This window comes from Silene latifolia, chromosome 6, assembly GCF_048544455.1.
Source record: "Silene latifolia isolate original U9 population chromosome 6, ASM4854445v1, whole genome shotgun sequence".
Lineage (NCBI taxonomy): Eukaryota > Viridiplantae > Streptophyta > Magnoliopsida > Caryophyllales > Caryophyllaceae > Silene > Silene latifolia.
In genome coordinates this window covers 134,369,656-134,389,240 of record NC_133531.1, presented here as the reverse complement: position 1 = coordinate 134,389,240, position 19,585 = coordinate 134,369,656, and the positions used below count along the sequence as shown (strand labels likewise).

At 37.5% G+C, this 19,585-nt stretch overlaps 3 protein-coding genes across 4 annotated transcripts; 1 reads left to right on the top strand and 2 right to left on the bottom strand.

The window, feature by feature from the left end:
- The first annotated feature begins 265 nt into the window (after nt 1–265).
- On the top strand, nt 266–2,293 carry LOC141587338 (cytochrome P450 71AU50-like). Of its 2 annotated transcripts, XM_074408798.1 has the most exons (3): nt 270–708; nt 1,201–1,263; nt 1,516–2,293. In XM_074408798.1, the coding sequence occupies exons 1-3, from the start codon at nt 343–345 to the stop codon at nt 2,146–2,148; spliced, it is 1,062 nt and encodes a 353-aa protein (XP_074264899.1). In that variant the 5' UTR covers nt 270–342; the 3' UTR covers nt 2,149–2,293. The 2 variants fall into 2 exon arrangements, with proteins under 2 accessions (XP_074264898.1, XP_074264899.1); XM_074408797.1 differs by having other exon boundaries at nt 266–1,263.
- Nucleotides 2,294–4,373: 2,080 nt separating this feature from the next.
- On the bottom strand, nt 4,374–5,060 carry LOC141588734 (secreted RxLR effector protein 161-like). Its single transcript, XM_074410161.1, has one exon. The coding sequence runs from the start codon at nt 5,058–5,060 to the stop codon at nt 4,374–4,376; it is 687 nt and encodes a 228-aa protein (XP_074266262.1).
- Nucleotides 5,061–16,801: 11,741 nt separating this feature from the next.
- On the bottom strand, nt 16,802–17,149 carry LOC141588733 (uncharacterized). The gene has a single exon (XM_074410160.1). The coding sequence runs from the start codon at nt 17,147–17,149 to the stop codon at nt 16,802–16,804; it is 348 nt and encodes a 115-aa protein (XP_074266261.1).
- Nucleotides 17,150–19,585: the final 2,436 nt, after the last annotated feature.

Genomic DNA, 19,585 nt, shown 5'->3' with positions numbered 1-19,585 from the left:
TGGCAACATCTAACGGTTTCAAATTTACGCATATAAATAAAGAGAAAATGAGAATGAAAGGGATAATTATTATTTAAATAAATTGTGAGAAGAAATGGAGAGAAAGGAAATGGAGAGGATCCATTTCCATTGTATTTCATTTATGTGGCCCATTTCTATTTCAAACAAAACCCAATTTTTCTTGATTATGATGTGAGCTTGGAGGACCTCCCAATTACTTGAAAAATTATCATCCTTGGAATTTTTTCTGGTCCTAGAGAAACCCATTTTCCTATATATCAGTTAACTTCAACGTTACTTAATTAGTACGAAATACATTACTGTCTTTTGCGATTACACAATATGTGGTCACGGTGGTGGAGTGCTAGCGACGTAACTAGTGAATTTGGTGGCAGATTCATCCTCACAGGAGTTACCGCCTTATCTCTTCTTTTCTTCATCTTGTTCGTCAAAACACGAGGCAAGGGGAAATCACCCTCGCCTCCTGGACCGACTGGTCTGCCTTTTGTTGGGTATCTTCCGTTTCTTGGGTCTGATCTTCGATATACCTTTAAAGATTTGGCCAACATCTATGGCCCCATCTTTAAGGTCCGACTTGGAACAAAAGACGGAATTGTTATTACTTCAGCGTCTCTTGCTAAAGAGGTATTGAGAGATAAAGATGTCATCTTTTCTAACCGAGACCCGACAGTTGCTGCTAAAACTGCTGTAAGTGATGGATCAGACGTTGTTTTTACGAATTACGGCCCTGAATTACGAAAAATGAAGAAAATATTTGTCACTGAAATGCTGAGTAATGTTAACATTAATGCAACTTACAACTTTCGAAAACAGAAAGTGAAGAAGATGATTAATAATATTTATAAAAGAACTGGTGAATTAGTTGATATCGGAGAATTGGGGTTTTTAACTGTTATTAGTTCAGCTATGAGCATGGTATGGGGAGATTCGGTTAAAGGGATCGATGGTGAAGCTGTCGACAATGAGTTTAAATCTGTGGTAGATGAATATGTTATATTGTTAGGGCAACCTAACATTTCAGACTATCTTCCTCTGTTTGCTATGTTTGATTTACAAGGAATAAAGCGTAAAATGAAGTTGATTATTGAAAGATTTGATAAGCTGTTTGATTTAGCTATAGAACATCATAATTCCGGAGATTGTAGCAGTCAGAAAAGTTTTCTAGGGTGTCTCTTGCAGCTTACCAAGCTGGATGATCCTGCAACTTCATTAACCTTGGCTCAAGTTAAGGGCATTCTCACGGTATGTAGTCGTAAATACGTAATTATCATTATTTATAACCGTATTTCCTTCTGGTAGTTGATTTTCCGTTCAATGTAGTTTTATCCCGTAAATATTCTCCTTTAGGGCTTGCCTGGAATCCATGAAATAATCAGGGGATGAATTTTAATCAAGTGATAATTACTAGGGAAGTTAATTACTTGGATAATAGTTCTTTGATGATAGGTTTGGCATATACTGCGAGAAGTATTTTATATATGATTTTTGTGGCAGGATGCGATAATTGGGGGAGTGGATACAACAGCAACAACAGTGGAGTGGGCAATGACGGAGCTACTAAGACATCCCGAGATACTAAAGAATGCTCAAGAAGAATTAACAGCAAAAATAGGTTTAGACAATACAGTTGAAGAGGGTCATGTGGGAGAACTGAAGTATCTGAACGCGATTGTAAAGGAGACGTTGCGCATGCACCCTCCGGTTCCTTTCTTTGTTCCTCATTGTCCGGATAGGGATACAACTATCGGAGGATACAATATACGAAAAAATTCTCAAATCTATATCAACACATGGGCAATCCATAGAGACCCTCAATTTTGGGAAGCTCCTTTGGAATTTCGTCCTGAGAGGTTTTCCAATGACTGTGAAAAACTCGATTTCTTTGGAAAACAGTTTCACTATCTTCCTTTTGGGTCGGGAAGGAGAATGTGCACGGGTATTTCCCTTGCGGAGAAGACATCAATGTTTGTGTTGGCTTCTTTGTTGCATTCTTTTGAGTGGAAGTTACCGAATGATGCCAATGATGTCGACCTTTCTGAGACATTTGGAATTGTTGTGAAGAAATCGAAACCTTTGATGGCTGTCCCAAGTCCTAGGTTCTCTAACTTGGAGCTCTATTCTATGTGATAGACAGACATGATGTTTTTCAATGAAAATTTCATGTAAAGAAAATAGTTGCTCAGCTTAGCCACTTAGGCATATGGCCAATGGCGAAACCAGGATTACATATGGTGGTGTTAACATGGCATCGCTATCGGTTGTTTATTTCCTCTATTTCATTTCTATTGTTCACTATTGTAAAGAGGTCACTATAAAATGAAGTACATCCTTTTCTTTTATTCTTTGTTACCTTTTTGAATTATAATGTTATCTACTTAACTCGTACTCCCTATTATATATGAGTATTCATCATTACCTGTAAAAGAGCGAAAACAAATCGATCAAGTGAAGCATTATTTGAGTAATTTTAACATTCCACGTTTACCATTTCTCTAGGGGTACATTGAAGTTAACATTTGTCAATATTATTTGCCATGTGGGAGACTAAAAAGAAGGAAAGATAGAAAGAAGCCACCGTCACCGCCATGCACTTTGATTTCTCTAGAGGTATCCATTTGTCAGGTCTAATGACATTATTTGACGGTTGATATGAACTTCAGAACTTGACACATGTATTTGAGTCAGGTTAGAGTTGGGGTGGTCTAATGTAACAATTAGTCTGGCTATCCGTCTATAGACGGGTATATCCGTCTATAGCTATAGACGGGTCAAATACAATAAAAGTGGTGACATTTTTTGCCCCTATCACCCTATTTGTTGTTTGTCCTATTAAAAAAGTGGTATTGTATTTGACCCGTCTTTCATTATAGACGGATAATGTCCGTCTATAATGAGAATTTGTTCTAATGTAATGACGAGAATAAATCAATTGCCCCCTCACTTTTTTGTTTTTGGTTCAAATATGTGCAATTATGTTGCGGGTGAATTTTTACCACTTAAGCTAACTCTTGTTCTCAATTACTCCCATCACTTCTAAACGACGTTTTACATTTCTTAAATTGACAAATTCACATAGACGTTTCACTTTTTTATTTGTCTATCATTTATGGTTGTAATCACTGGTGACCGACAACACATTCTATCTCTTACTCCCTCCATAATTCTATATATGACGTTTAAGACTTTGGTGAAAATTACTTATTAGATGACGTTTTGCAATATTCAATAAATTTGGTACTCCCTCCGTTCCAGTCATATGTTTACACTTCCTTTATTTCCTCCTCACAAAATAAAAAAAGTGTAAACATATCACTGGAACAGAGGGAGTATTATATTTTGTGTTTTCACGTCTCTTTCAATTCCAAAGCAACAAATTTGCATCTATTCTCCACTAAGCATTAACTCCCCTCAAGTTATTAACCCACCTCTTCAATTATACAGTAGAATATTTCTATTTCCAAAGCTTATACACACAACATAATTAATGTCATAATTATGAGTAAATAATTCTCTTAATAAGTGTGTGTTTTTGCTTAAACATCATATACAGAATCATGGAGAGAGTACTTTTATTTTCCTTCACATAATATCATACTTATAAATTTTATCTAAAAGTTAGCTTAAGGGGTAAGAGCATAAAGTTGGGGTTCAATTTCCACTATGCATGTTTTAGTCTCATAATGAACATGTATCAACTGAATGCGGAAGCGATAAAAGAGATCGATTACTTACCTCCAGTCATTGCTTGAAATATTTGATACGTCTTAATGAATAACCCAATTCCTTATGCCCTAAATCTGACTTGGTTTTCAAACCCTCATCCTCACAATTTAGATGGTGTATTTTCTTAATGAGGTAGACTTGGTGAACCTTAATCAGAATAAATATGTTCCCCTTATATAGACTCTTGTCATCAAAGAGTCAACGAGACAGTTTCCTAAATTGTGAGTGGTAACTTATGGGAGACAATAGTGGAAACAAAGTTCTAGGTAAATTCCACCATACAATGGACCAACTTAATTTCCATAAAATAACTTAATTAAATATTAATATAATATTTATTTGATTTATGGAAATATCTTACATTCTCCCACTTGGTCCATTTAACAAGAGACACAACATATGGATCATGGCGACGAATTCTCTTAGAGCAAGAATTAATCTTCTATGTATCAGAATATATCAAGTCACTCACACCACACAAATTTAACTTAATGAGTAAACCCCATGTTTACTCGAGGTTCAAACAAAATGATATTTCTCAACATAACTTTAATAAATATGCGCATATAAATCCAAATGAGAAAATATCCATTTTAATAAAAGTTTCTTACAAAAACTTAATGAATGTACTACATAATGGAACCAAGTCCCATTCTCACTACATTATCCTTGAAAGTCTTAATTGGCATGCCTTTAGTCAAAGGATCTGCAATCATCAACTTTGTGCTAATGTGTTCAATGATCACTTTCTTTTCCTGAACACGCTCCTTTATGGCTAGATACTTTATGTCGATGTGTTTACTTCGACTTCCACTTTTATTATTCTTAGCCATAAACACAGCAGCTGAATTATCACAATACATTATTAGCGGTCTACAAATAGAGTCAATAACTCTAAGCCCAAATATGAAACTTTTCAACCAAACACCATGTGAGGTAGCCTCAAAACAAGATACGAACTCAGCCTCCATAGTAGAAGTAGCCGTCAAGGTTTGCTTAACACTCCTCCATGACACAGCTCCATCAGCTAGCATAAACACATATCCTGATGTGGATTTACGTGAATCTATGCAACCAGCGTAGTCGGAGTCGGAATAACCTACTACTTCAAGATTCTCAGTCCGTCTAAACATAAGCATGTAATCCTTAATACCTTGAAGGTATCGCAACACTTTCTTTGCAGCCTTCCAGTGATCAACTCCTAGGTTACTCTGATATCTTCCTAACACTCCAACCGCATATGCAATGTCGGGTCTAGTACAGACTTGAGCATACATAATGCTACCAACAGCTGAAGCATATGGAATATTCTTCATTTGTTCTTTTTCAATGCCATTCCTACTTCCTAGGGCACTGGTCCAAGCAGAACCGGTCACCTTTCACAATTGGTACTACACTTGGTGAACAATCTTTCATCCTGAATCTTTCAAGTACTTTATTTATATATGCCTCTTGAAACAACCCTAAAATGCCTCTAGATCTATCTCTATGGATCTTAATACCAATGACATAAGATGCCTCACCCATATCCTTCATATCAAAATTACTTGAAAAGAATTGTTTCACCTCACGTAGCAACCCTTTATCATTGGTTGCTAGCAAAATATCATCCACATACAACACTAGAAAACAAACTTTACTCTCAATGACCTTAAGATATATACATTGATCCATTATATTTTCTTCGAAACCGAATGAAGAAATAACTTCATGTAATTTCTTATACCATTGGCGGGAAGCTTGTTTTAAACCGTATATGGACTTATTTAGCTTACAAACCAAATGTTCACCATCTTTAGAGAATAATCCTTCAGGTTGTTTCATGTAAACCTCTTCCTCTAAATCACCATTGAGAAATGCTATTTTCACATCCATCTGATGTAACTCGTAATCAAAATGAGCTACTAACGCCATGATAATTCGAAAAGAATCTTTCTTTGATACAGGAGAAAAAGTCTCTGTGTAGTCAATTCCTTCTCTTTGAGTGAATCCTTTAGCAACGAGTCTTGCCTTATGTCTCTCGATGTTGCCAAGTGAATCTCTTTTAGTCTTATAGACCCACTTGCACCCAATTAGGTTTTACACTATCAGGCAATACAACGAGATCCCAAACTCCATTAGATGCCATAGAATTCATCTCATCTTTCATAGCATGCATCCATAAGTTAGAATCTGTAGAACTTAGGGCTTGTGAAAACGACATAGGATCATTATCAGTTCCAACATTATAATCCAATTCTTGTATATATACTTCATAGTCATCAGGAATAGCCGATCTCCTTTCACGAATAGATCTTCTTAATGGAACTTGTTCATCCTCATGGTGAACCTCTTCCTCATTATGATCTACCATATTTTGATCGGCATTTTGTGAAATTTCTATCACTGGTTGAGTAACACTCGATTGAACTTGAGGAGTGTGAATGACAACCAATCTGTCACTTGAATGAGAGGGTAGAACTTCATGATGATCCCTCTCCAGGACAAAGTCCTGAATTAGGTCACTCCCACTGATCAAGTCATTCTCAAGAAATTTAGCATTTCTTGATTCCACAATCCTTGTACTATGAGATGGACAATAGAATCTATAACGCTTAGACTTTTCGGCATATCCAATGAAATACCCACTAATAGTCCTTGGATCAAGTTTATTTTCTTGTGGATTATACACTCTTACCTCCGACGGGCATCCCTAAATGCGTATATGTCTCAAACTCGGTTTCCATCCTTTAAATAGCTCAAAAGGTGTCTTAGACACAGCCTTGGAAGGAACCCAATTTAATATATACGCCGCCTTCTTAAGAGCATCAACCCACAAAAATGAAGGAAGTTAACATTACTTTGTTGGGGTTGGTGTCCTTAACAGTTAGTGCAAGGACTTATAAACCTCTAAAAGGATCAAAGGGCATACTTTTTGGTATTATTATCAGTTGATCCACGTTTATCAATAACGGTTGGCTTGCTAGATAAGTTTGACGTTATTGTCATACAGATGGCGGTGATCAACTGGTCCCTAAAAGTCACACCTATAGGATACGTTTGAGAGACGTGACGGTATGAAAATACAGTCATGTAGATGCCAAATCTGACTAACCAGTTAGTCCGAGTTATTTGACTAGTAATTAGTCAAAATGTGATGTTGAGATATTATATTTAATACGGATTAAATATCATGGGCTAAGGCGAATTAACCAGTTAATTCGTAAAATTAAATATAAGCGTTTTATATTTAATTAATGTATATTGAATTAATTATACAATATCGTCTTTGTCGGACATGTATTAATACTTCAACTAACCCGTGTTATTAGTTGATGTTTTAATAGCCGATAACCGATGACGATTTATAATAAACCGCGTCATATACATTTAGCAATTTATGAGCCGGTCCACGAGGTAAAATTAAGAGGAAGTGGAAGCCCACTTCCCCATGCAAACCCACGGCTGGCCGAGATTAACAAAAGGAGAGACTCCCTCTCCTTTTGACCTAGACAATTTCATTTTACAGAAAACTAGGGTTTTGGAGACATTTTCTCTCTGAAACCTAGATCTCACATCTCGAAAACCTCACAACAAGTTCTCTCAATATTGCAAGGCAATCAGAGAACAACTTCTAGCACAAGGGCATATCTCGGACAAATCTTGGGTGCAACAATTAGGAGGAAATCTCTGTTGATTTACTTTCTTTACGCCGCACTATAAAGGACCCGAGGTTAATTCTTGTTCCTTATCGTTTCTCTATTGTATTTATGTTTTATGACGATAATCGCATGTTAAATTTACGTTATAGTCCTTAATTTAAAGGGTCTTATACGGATATTACCCCTCAAGTGGTATCAGAGCGAGGCCACGTAAATATTTCTATGTGTTTTTCATAAAACGTTTTTGAAACGGTTGTGTTTGTCTCGAAATCCGTGCCTTGTATACACGGATGTTGCGTTTTTGTTAAAACCGTGCGATGCGGCTGTTTTTACGGTGTCTAGGGTTGTTTTTCGATTTGTTCTTTTACATGTTGTTATTTTATACGGAGATTATAACAACATGTCAAGTTTTGTCAATTGTTAAATTGTTTTGATGCGTTTTTGATCAAAATTGCAATTGTTTTTGTCTCGACAAACTGTTTTCACGAGGGTTTTGAATTTTTAGCCATGCTAGCATTCGATCGAGCGTATTTCTACTCGATCGAGTGCTATTTCTGTCTTGTTTTAGCTCGATCGAGTCCCTGCTGTACTCGATCGACCCTTTCAAAACCCTCTCGCTCGATCGAGATGTCCTCGTACTCGATCGAGCAGATTTGCTGATAAAGGTACTCGATCGACCACCAGTTTAGTCGATCGAGCACTTTCTGTTTGGCAACCCTCTCGATCGACTTGCAGTTCAGTCGATCGAGCCCTTTTGTTCCTCGATCGAGCACTTATGTCCCTGGATCGAGGGATTTTTGTTCTGGCAGCTTTGAAAATTTATTCTTTTTGCTTTAAATTTTCTTTTGGCCATAATATGTACTTTATACGGATATTGTACACTCGCTATGATTGTGAAACGGTTCACACGCGTACCATTAAGTTATTTTAAAGCGTATTTAAAGTAACGGACTGTATTAGATTAAAATTAAATGATAGAAGCGGTTTTATCACATGAATTTTAATCATTAAAAGGTGGTTTGGATAAATTTAACATAATTACGGAATTATGTCACGAATGAATTTGTTTTTAGTTGATGCATTTATTTATCGTTTTGTTGAATGCCTTGAATGCCTTTTATTACGTATTTATTTATTTTTGCAAACGGTTGTAACTTAGTGTGGCCTTAGTAGAACGTGTTACCGTAATGATGGAACACGGTCTTGGTTGTATTTTGAGATCTCGTATCTCCGTTTTGGATTTTTCACTTGTAATTACAGTTTTTATTAGAATGTAATTAGGTTTATATTTTGTAATTTTAATTGTAATTTTTGAGAAGACCAAAGACGGAGACCAGATGCTCACTCCCGCTAACTGGATCAAGATGGAACAACAAGACAAGCTTCTTGGGTCCAACGGTGGATTCCAAAGTTGTATTTTGTTCTTTTTATTAGGATAGGCCACACTAGGAAATTTTATTTACGTATTGCATTCAATTATTTATTTTTTTTTCGTAACGATAGTATGCATCATATTCCGCCTAAAAACCAAACCACCTAATAAATGCATGAAAACTGACACATTTAGAGGTCACGAGTTAGTTTTCTTTGACATTCGTATGTCACACGATTTTTATAAGCCATCACCCAAATTAATTCATTCACGCAGACGCTAGTTATTCGTTCACTTAATATGAATTATAATTTAGTTGATGGGATCTTCCTCGTATAAACAAAAATTGAGAACGGTCTTTATAGGTCAAACTCCAATGAGTCTCTTCTTCGTCGGTAGGCATAATATGACCCCTTCTACGTCGGGTAAGTTGGAACCGATTGACCTATTTTATCTCAACACTATGGTCACTCGTACGATCCTGTGACTGTGGTGGACTATAGATAGCATTTACGGAAATCTATCGACCAAGAGTTCTTCCGGAAGAATTAGCTAAACAGTTGGCTTATCAATTTACAGAAATTGAGTCTTGGGATCACTTGTATCATTCTTGAGGGAGATCAATTATGCAAGTGCGAGAGTCTACATGTTTAAAATGAATTTTAAATAGACTTAAATCACCTCGATGAGTTGCTTATTTCGTTTTGTTTTTCTTCCTTTTTCAGTGTAGAACACGAACATTTAAACTGCTAATAACATAATGGCTGGCCGTGTGGACGACCCAATGCCAAGTGTCACATTGGACCGTGAGTCCTGGCTTCGGATCTTCATGGATCAGATGAATCAGTCTACTCGACTGAAGAATGATGGATCAAACTTCACGGACTGGGAGGCGGCATTACGGAATGTTGCCATTGCTGATGGGAAGCTCAAATATCTGATTGAGCCCATCCCACCAAACCCAGGCCCCACGGCTGAAATTAACGAAATCGACAAGTATAACGATTTCGCCATGGAAGCGGGTGCGGTAAAGAACGTACTTATTTTTGCAATGGAATCCAATTTGCAGAAACGCTTCATAGCTCAAAGTGCAAACAAGATTTTCACTACACTCACTAGGGAATTCTCAAAAGCACCGAGAATCGTGACCTATGAGCTTACCACTCGCTTCTTTGATGCGAGACTCCGAAAGGGCCAACCAGTTAGCCCACACATTCTCGATGATTGAGAATGTCGAGAAGTCGAGACCTTTGATTGTAAGATCAGCGAGAACATTGTTATTGACCGCATACTTCACTCACTCCACGATGGTTATTCGCAATTTAGAGCGAATTACTATATGAATGATTTGAAGAAAACTCCCCATGAACTGCACTCCCTCCTCGTATGGGCCGAGAAGGACATGAAGTTCGGTGGGAGCATGAAACAGGATGTTCTCGTTGTGTCAAACAAGGGCAAGGGTAAGGGCAAAGTTCAGCCAGGCCTAGCAGTAGGCAAACCGAAGTTTAAGAAGTCGGGATCAGGTAAGAGTGGGCCTGGTGAGGCAAGTAACTCATCAGGCGCGACAAAGAGCAAGACCGAAAACATGGAATGCCATCATTGCCACAAGACTGGGCATTGGAGGCGTACATGTCCTGTTTATCATGAGGACATAAAAGCAGGTCGCGTTAAACCTGTTGGTATATCTTCTCCTTCTACTTTTATTCATATGATTGAGATTAACCACGCAAGTTACGGAACTTGGGTACTTGATACTGGTTGTGGTTCTCATCTGTGTAATCATGTGCAGGGCCTCCGAAATCTCAAGCCTCTCGTAAAGGGTGAGGTTGACCTGCGTGTCGGGAATGGAGCAAGAGTGGCTGCCGTCTCGAGGGGAACATATGTGATCCAGCTTCCTAGCGGATTTGAGTTATCGTTATATGATTGCTATTATGTACCCAGTCTTTCGAAAAACATTATTTCAGTTTCTGCACTTGACAAACTTGGTTTTTCATTTGTAATTGAGAATAATACTTGCATTTTCTCTTTACACAATATGATTTATGGCAAGGCAGTCTCCATGAATGGAATTTATGTTTTAGATCAGACCACCGAAATATTACACGTAATGAATAAAAAGTTAAAGGTTGGTGACAAAGATCAAACGTATCTATGGCAATGCCGTATGGGACACATAAATGAGAAACGCGTAAAACAACTCATTAAACATGGAGCTATCTCGGCCTTTGATTTTCAATCATTTGGCACGTGTGAATCATGTCTCATCGGTAAGATGACTCGGATTTCCTTCAAAGGTGTTGGAATGCGCGCTGCTGACCTATTAGGACTCATACACACGGATGTATGTGGTCCTATGTCAATCACCGCACGAGAAGGCTATAGGTATTTCATCACTTTCACGGACGATTTAAGTAGATATGGCTATGTCTACTTAATGAAGCACAAAAGTGAATCCATTGAGAAATTCAAGGAATACCAGAATAGGGTACAGAACCTATTAGGTAGGAAGATTAAAACACTGCGTTCGGATCGTGGTGGCGAGTATCTTTCTCACGAGTTTGATCAAGCACCTAAAGGATCGTGGGATTGCCCTACGATTAACTCCACCTGGAACACCTCAGTTGAATGGTGTGTCCGAACGGAGAAATCGAACACTACTTGATATGGTTCGATCCATGATGAGTCACACCGTGTTGCCTGACTCGTTATGGGGTTATGCTCTTATGTCAGCTGCTCTAATACTTAACCGAAGTCCGTCTAAAGCTGTTGACAAGACTCCATATGAACTATGGAAGGGAACGGTCCCTAACTTGTCCTTTATACGGGTTTGCGGCTGCGAGGCTTATGTCAAGTGGAGACACGAGGATAAGCTCGGCCCGCGATCGGTCAAGACATACTTTATAGGTTATCCTAAAGGAACACTTGGTCATTACTTCTATTCGCCAACCGAACAACGTGTTTTTGTTGCGGCTAGTGCGACATTCTTAGAGAAGGAATTTCTTGAGAATGCAAAGAGTGATAGAACCTTCGACTGTCGGAGATTCCCGAAACCAAACACCGAGCAACCATTGGAGGAATCTGTTCCTTCAATCCCGGCTGCGGTGAATATTCCTGAGGAACCTAGGAGGTCGGGAAGAGTCTCTATTCCTCCAGACAGATACATTGGTATGGTCGAGGAACATGACATAGATGACGTTCTACTCTTAACGAGTAGTGAACCCGCAACCTATAAAGGTGCCATGACTAGTTCTGACTCAAAGCTATGGCTTGAGGCCATGCAATCCGAGATGGACTCCATGTATGAGAACAACGTGTGGGATCTTGTTGACTTACCTGCTAAGGTTCGTCCCCTTCAATGCAAATGGCTTTACAAGATAAAGCATTTCGTGGAAGGTCAACAAGATATCTATAAAGCACGACTAGTTGCTAAAGGTTTCACCCAAGTGCCAGGTTTGCACTACGATGAAATTTTTGCACCCGTAGTCATCTTGCGTTCCATTCGGATTATCTTAGCGATCGCCGCTTTTCATGACTATGAAATTTGGCAAATGGACGTGAAAACCGCCTTCTTAAACGGCTTTTTGGAGGAAGAGTTGTACATGGTACAACCCGAAGGTTTCATCGATCCACAACATCCTAAGAAAGTATGCAAACTTAAGCGTTCCATTTATGGACTTAAGCAAGCATCTCGGAGTTGGAATCATCGCTTCGACCAAGTGATTAAAGAAAATGGATTTACTCGATCTGTCGAGGAACCATGTCTATATATCAAGTCGAGTGGGAGCAAGATTGTCTTCCTAATATTGTATGTTGACGACATACTCCTGATTGGGAATGACATACCTCTCTTAACTTCGGTGAAAGTATGGTTGAAAAACCATTTCCAGATGAAAGATCTGGGAGAGGCACAAAGAATTCTAGGCATTCGTATCTATCGAGATAGATCACGACGGATGTTATCTCTCGGTCGGAGTCTTACATAGACAAAGTCCTAGAGAGATTCAGCATGACTAACTCCAAGAAGGGTTTTCTTCCTATGGCTCCGGGGGTGCATTTGAGCAAGTCTCGGCACCAGGAGACACCGGAAGAGAAAGAGCGCATGACACGGATTCCATATGCTTCGGCAATAGGATCAATCATGTATGCCATGATATGCACACGTCCGGACGTGGCATATGCATTGAGTATGACAAGTCGATTCCAACAAAGATCCAGGTGAACCACATTGGATGGTCACAAAGAACATTCTTAAGTACCTACGGAGGACTAAAGATTGGGCATTGACTTATGGAGGCGATCAAAAGCTATGCGCAACCGATTCGCAGATGCTAGCTTCCAAACGGATCGAGATGACTCGAAATCTCGGTTTGGATTCGTTTTTACTCTTAATGGCGCTGCAATCACCGGAAGAGTTCAAACAAATCTATTACAAAGAGATTCTACGACCGAGTCCGAGTACTATGCCGCGTCGAAGCTACAAAGGAAGCGATATGGATGCGTCATTCTTACATGGGCTCTCCGTAGTGCCCGGTTCGAATGACCCGATCACCATCTATTGCGACAATAGTGGTGCCATCTTCCAAGCTAAGGAGCCAAAGTCTAGCAACAAGTCTAGACATGTACAACGGAAAGCTCATCTAATCCGGGATTACGTGGAGCAAAAGGAAGTAGTGATAGAAAAGATTGCTACAGATGATAACATAGCAGATCCTCTCACTAAAGCATTACGACAAGATAAGCATGAAGGGCATGTCAATTCCATGGGAATTAAACGTGTTCCTAAGTTGTAGTACTCTTTTATGGATCAGATTCATTCTCTCTTGTACTCTATACGACATCATCGTTCTGATATTTTATATATATATATATTTTGTTTGTCATGTGGATTTGTACGACAAATTTTGAACACCACAAAGTGAACTGAACGAACATTATATCTTTTCAGTCCTTAATTGCCCACATGAGCTGATAACTCTGGCAATTATTTTGTGACGTTGGTTGATGGTGGGTTCAACGAGCCATAAGTCAACCGGTTGACTGACCAATCACAGAGGCGATTTATACGGATATTTCGTAGGACACAATTGTGACATCGACGTGGAGTCCTAAATGTTTTATAACATTCGGTGCCCGGTCGTGGATAGGACCTCCATGGTGATCCTAAGAATCGATTCTTTTGACTATCGACTGTCTCTTGAGACTAAGGCAGATTTTGGGTGACTTTGGTTTCTTTCTCACGGTCATCCGTAACAGGGGCCAAGTAGATTTTTTCTGGGTCATTTCATGTTGTGCTTAGATCGGAAGGAGTCGAGTTGAAGGAAATATTCACCTTTATCGGTACTCGATATTTCTCGGGGCCACTCGAGGAGTCAGAATCGAAATGCATGGCCATGCTCGGATGCGATTCGTTTTATCGGTTGAGTTACTCTCTAGTCGGGGAAACCACTCTAGATACAGATCGATTGTAAAATACGACCTTTGTGGATCCAGATCCGCAAATTGTTTTACATTGAGTGGGAGAAATTTTAAATGAATATGAGAATCGGTTATCGCACATACACTTGTACGGACAAGTGGGAGTTTGTTGGAGCTTGTGTCCTCCAGTTAGTGCGGATAACGTCATTGCACATGCACTTGTACGGACAAGTGGGAGCTTGTTGGGGTTGGTGTCCTTAACAGTTAGTGCAAGGACTTATAAACCTCTAAAAGGATCAAAGGGCATACTTTTGGTATTATTATCAGTTGATCCACGTTTATCAATAACGGTTGGCTTGCTAGATAAGTTTGACGTTATTGTCATACAGATGGCGGTGATCAACTGGTCCCTAAAAGTCACACCTATAGGATACGTTTGAGAGACGTGACGGTATGAAAATACGATCATGTAGATGCAAATCGACTAACCGATTAGTCCGAGTTATTTGACTAGTAATTAGTCAAAATGTGATGTTGAGATATTATATTTAATACGGATTAAATATCATGGGCTAAGGCGAATTAACCAGTTAATTCGTAAAATTAAATATAAGCGTTTTATATTTAATTAATGTATATTGAATTAATTATACAATATCGTCTTTGTCGGACATGTATTAATACTTCAACTAACCCGTGTTATTAGTTGATGTTTTAATAGCCGATAACCGATGACGATTTATAATAAACCGCGTCATATACATTTAGCAATTTATGAGCCGGTCCACGAGGTAAAATTAAGAGGAAGTGGAAGCCCACTTCCCCATGCAAACCCACGGCTGGCCGAGGTTAACAAAAGGAGAGACTCCCTCTCCTTTTGACCTAGACAATTTCATTTTACAGAAAACTAGGGTTTTGGAGACATTTTCTCTCTGAAACCTAGATCTCACATCTCGAAAACCTCACAACAAGTTCTCTCAATATTGCAAGGCAATCAGAGAACAACTTCTAGCACAAGGGCATATCTCGGACAAATCTTGGGTGCAACAATTAGGAGGAAATCTCTGTTGATTTCTGTTCTTTACGCCGCACTATAAAGGACCCGAGGTTAATTCTTGTTCCTTATCGTTTCTCTATTGTATTTATGTTTTATGACGATAATCGCATGTTAAATTTACGTTATAGTCCTTAATTTAAAGGGTCTTATACGGATATTACCCCTCATACTTCTCATACAACGCACCATCTCAATTAATGTCCTATTTCTTCTTTCTGCTACACCATTCTGGTCTGGAGAACCAGGCATAGTGTATTGGGCAACAATCCCATGCTCTTGAAGAAATTTAGCAAATAGACCAGGTGCTTGTCCGTTCTCAGTGTATCTACCACAGTATTCACCACCTCTATCAGATCTCACAATCTTAATGCACTTACCGCATAGATTCTCTACTTCAGCCTTAAACAATTTAAACTCATCAAAAGCTTCATCCTTAGAACGAAGTAAGTAAAGATACATATAACGTGAGTAATCATCAATAACGGTGATAAAATATTTTGGATCATTAGCGTTCATGTCCGGATAACAAATATCCGTATGTATGATTTCTAATAGGCTAGAACTTCTCTTTGCACCTTTCTTAGACATGTTAGTTTGCTTACCCTTAATTCAACCAACACAAGTATCAAAATCGGTAAAGTCTAAAATATCAAGTACTCCATCCTTTACTAATCTTTTTACCCTCTCAATGGAGATATGTCCCAATCTACGGTGCCACAAAATAAAGGAATTCTCATTCATAATACAACATTTTAAACCAGCATTGACATGCATAGAATTATGAGTAATATTATTTTGCAGTTTAGGACGATATAAATTATCAGACAAAATACCATAATCAATAATTTCAGAATTTCTGAGAATACTGAATCCAGAGTCTGAATAATTAAAGGTAAAACCAAAAGGTACAAGTCTTGATACTGAAATCAAATTTCTAGAGAAATTCGGAACATAAAATGTCTTTTCCAAATTCAAAATAAAACCACTACTTAATATTAAACTGCATGTCTCAATGGTCTCCACATGTGAACTAACCTGGTTTCCTGAATAGATTGAAAGTTCACTGCCCACTGGTTTCCTTAGGTTTGTCATACCTTGCAAGGTATTCGAAACATGGATTGTGGTTCAAGAATCAATCCACCATGTATTATGATTAACATTAACCATATTAGATTCATAACAAACAAACGCATGAAAATTACCTTTCTTCTTTAGCCAAGCCTTAAACTTAATGCAGTCTATCTTCATGTGTCCCTTCTTTTTACAGAAGAAACACGTAGACTCCTTCTTAATGGCTGACTCAGCTAAAATCTTTCTCTTTCCCTTTTCCTTGTCTTTAATGTGACCCTTTTGCCTATTTGAAGAAGAAGCAACAGTAAGGTTCACATTTTCACCTTCCTCCATTAACAATCTGCTCTCCTCTTGAACACACATGGCCATAAGTTCATTAATTGACCATTTATCATTATGTGTGTTGTAAGAGATCTTAAAAGGAGCATATTTTGGAGGAAGAGTTCATAAAATGAAGTGCACAAGGAAAGTGTCAGACATGGTAACTTCCAAAGTCTTAAGTTAAGCTGCAATATCCCTCATGCGCATGATATAATCTCGCACACCTTTAGTCTCGGTGAGCCTCAAAGATGAAAACTGCATTATTAAGGTACTAGCAAGAGCTTTATCAGAAGTTGCAAACTGATCATCGATGGCCTTAATTAGATCTTTCACTTTAGTATGCTGATCGACAGAACCACGAATACTAGCACACATTCTGGTCTTTATGAACATAATGGAGAGACGATTAGATTTCTCCCACTTTTCATAAAGATCAATTGCTTCTTTAGTGCTTTCCTTAGTTACTTTAGGTGGTTCGTCTTTCCGAATAGCATAATCAATATCTAACCATCCTAACTGCAGTAGCATTCTCTCTTTTCAGACCTTATAGTTATCACCATTCAATTCATGAATGTCAAATTTGACATCAGTAGAACTCCAGGTAAAATTGCTGCAAATATAATAAATAAATAACATGCTTATTACAAAAATTGAGACTTAAAATTTATCATGTTTTACCAATGTAAATCATGCTCTAATATGAAATCTAGTGACATAAAACTTGCCTGTGGACTAAAGCTCTACTCAATTAGATACATAAAAAATTTAACTTTATGACAATACTATCAAACCATATACATCTCTTAACTCCTGTGGGTAGATTAAGAAACAAGATTCAATATATCATCCTAATTAGTTATACAAATACATACCACAAGATTCATGTGGGTAAATCTCATTATATTACATACGACTAATCACAATTAATGTCTAGTTTCCACATGTGATTCCAAAATAAAATTTTAAATAATTAGAGATGTTGTGGCTATTCTCTAACTAATAAAATTTTGAATCACTTGACATTAAACTTTAATCTATATACTCAACTTTATGTATATAGATTATAGAAAAACTCATATAACCAAATAACTTAATTGGTCTAATTCCATATGTACTCCGTATTAGACAAATATTAAACAATATGGAGTAATAATAAACAAAACATCGAAAGTAACCCAAAACTGATGAACAATTGAACAATGGCCAGAAAAACAATATGCCTTATCCAATTTTTAATTAGGCTATTAGCTATACATGCTGCACTCATCTAAACAAATCATAAACCAAGTAATAGAGTATGACAATAGGCAACAAAGTCAAAATTGATACGGAGTAATAGGATCAACATATTGCCTGGTACATCACGACAAATTCTCAAATTGTCTAATAAAGCCCTTAATGGCTTCACAAATTCTTGTTTTAGACGGACACTTTTGGTCTTATTTGTCAGACGGATAAAATGTTGTCATTTTTTAAGAAAATGTAACCAATTAATTCACAAAATGTTATGACTAGAGGTGTCATTTTTTACCCCAAAAATGATGTGAACAATAATGGTAACATGTTATAAAAAAATAACAACATTTTATTGTAAAATGATGACATGTTATCCGTCTTATTTCAGACCAAAAGCAATGGTCTTAAGAAAAACGGACCGTAATGGCTTACCGACAGTTTAAACCAAAAGCAGATGGATTAACATATGGTCGAAAAGCAAAATTAGCAGTAACAATACCCAATAATCCGAAAAACCTCTTTAACATAAAACCCACAAAAGTTCCATTATGTCTAAACTGGGTTTCAATTATAATTAGACGAAATTTTATACCCCAGCAAGACAAAAGGGGCATACTATCAATCGGTGATACGGAAATTAAAATAAGGCAACAATAATTAATCAAGCAAGACAGAGACGATTACTCGCTCTGATACCAACTGTAAGTTTTATAGTCTAAAATAACATGTTCTAGTCTCATAATGAACATGTATCAACTGAATGCGGAAGCGATAAAAGAGATCGATTACTTACAGGGGCGGATCCAGGAATTCCGTCTACCTAGGGCTAAATTTTAACATCATAGAAATTGATAAAAAAAAAAAAAATCTCGATATTAGTATATATAAGGATCTTTAAGTTGATATTTTTTAAAACATTGTATGGATATTAAATTTACGTGCCATTTTTGTAGTTTTTGAGTAAAATATGAAAATTAGTTAGTCAACAAATGTTTGGGATATGGAAAGTACGGAGTACAATTTAACATAACGGAGGGAATATTCTATAATGTTTTTCATCCCATATCTTATTCGTTAGTCGTAAAATAGTTGATACGGAGTAATTGATTGATTGGAAAGAGAAATGGAGAGGCCATTTCCATTCAGTGGCCCAGATCGCATCTTGAGATTATTAAACGGTTCTAAATTTATGGGTGAAAATAAAGAAATGATGAGATTTAGTGAAAAAAATATTATTTAAACGATTTAAGAGAGAAAATGGATCCAAATCCAAGAATAGCTACAACAAAATATGAACAAATAAATCAAAAGAGTGTAACTTTGTAAAGAAATAGATACAAAATAACTAATGCTTGAGATATTAAAAACACTCCACATTGAGATTCGAACACGGGTAAGCTCTGTGAAAACCAAGTCTTAGACCAGTGAACAACAAGCTGAGATCTAATTATCTGCTACTTCAAATTATATTTATCTTTTTCCCAGAAACTACTCGGGCTTTAGCCCGAGTAGCCTAGCCTTGGATCCGCCCCTGATTACTTACCTCCAGCCATTGCTTGAAATATTTGATACGTCTTAATGAATAACCCAATTCCTTATGCCCTAAATCTGACTTGGTTTCCAAGCCCTCATCCTCACAATTTAGATGGTGTATTTTCTTAATGAGGTAGACTTGGTGAACCTTAATCAGAATAAATATATTCCCCTTATATAGACGTTTGCCATCAA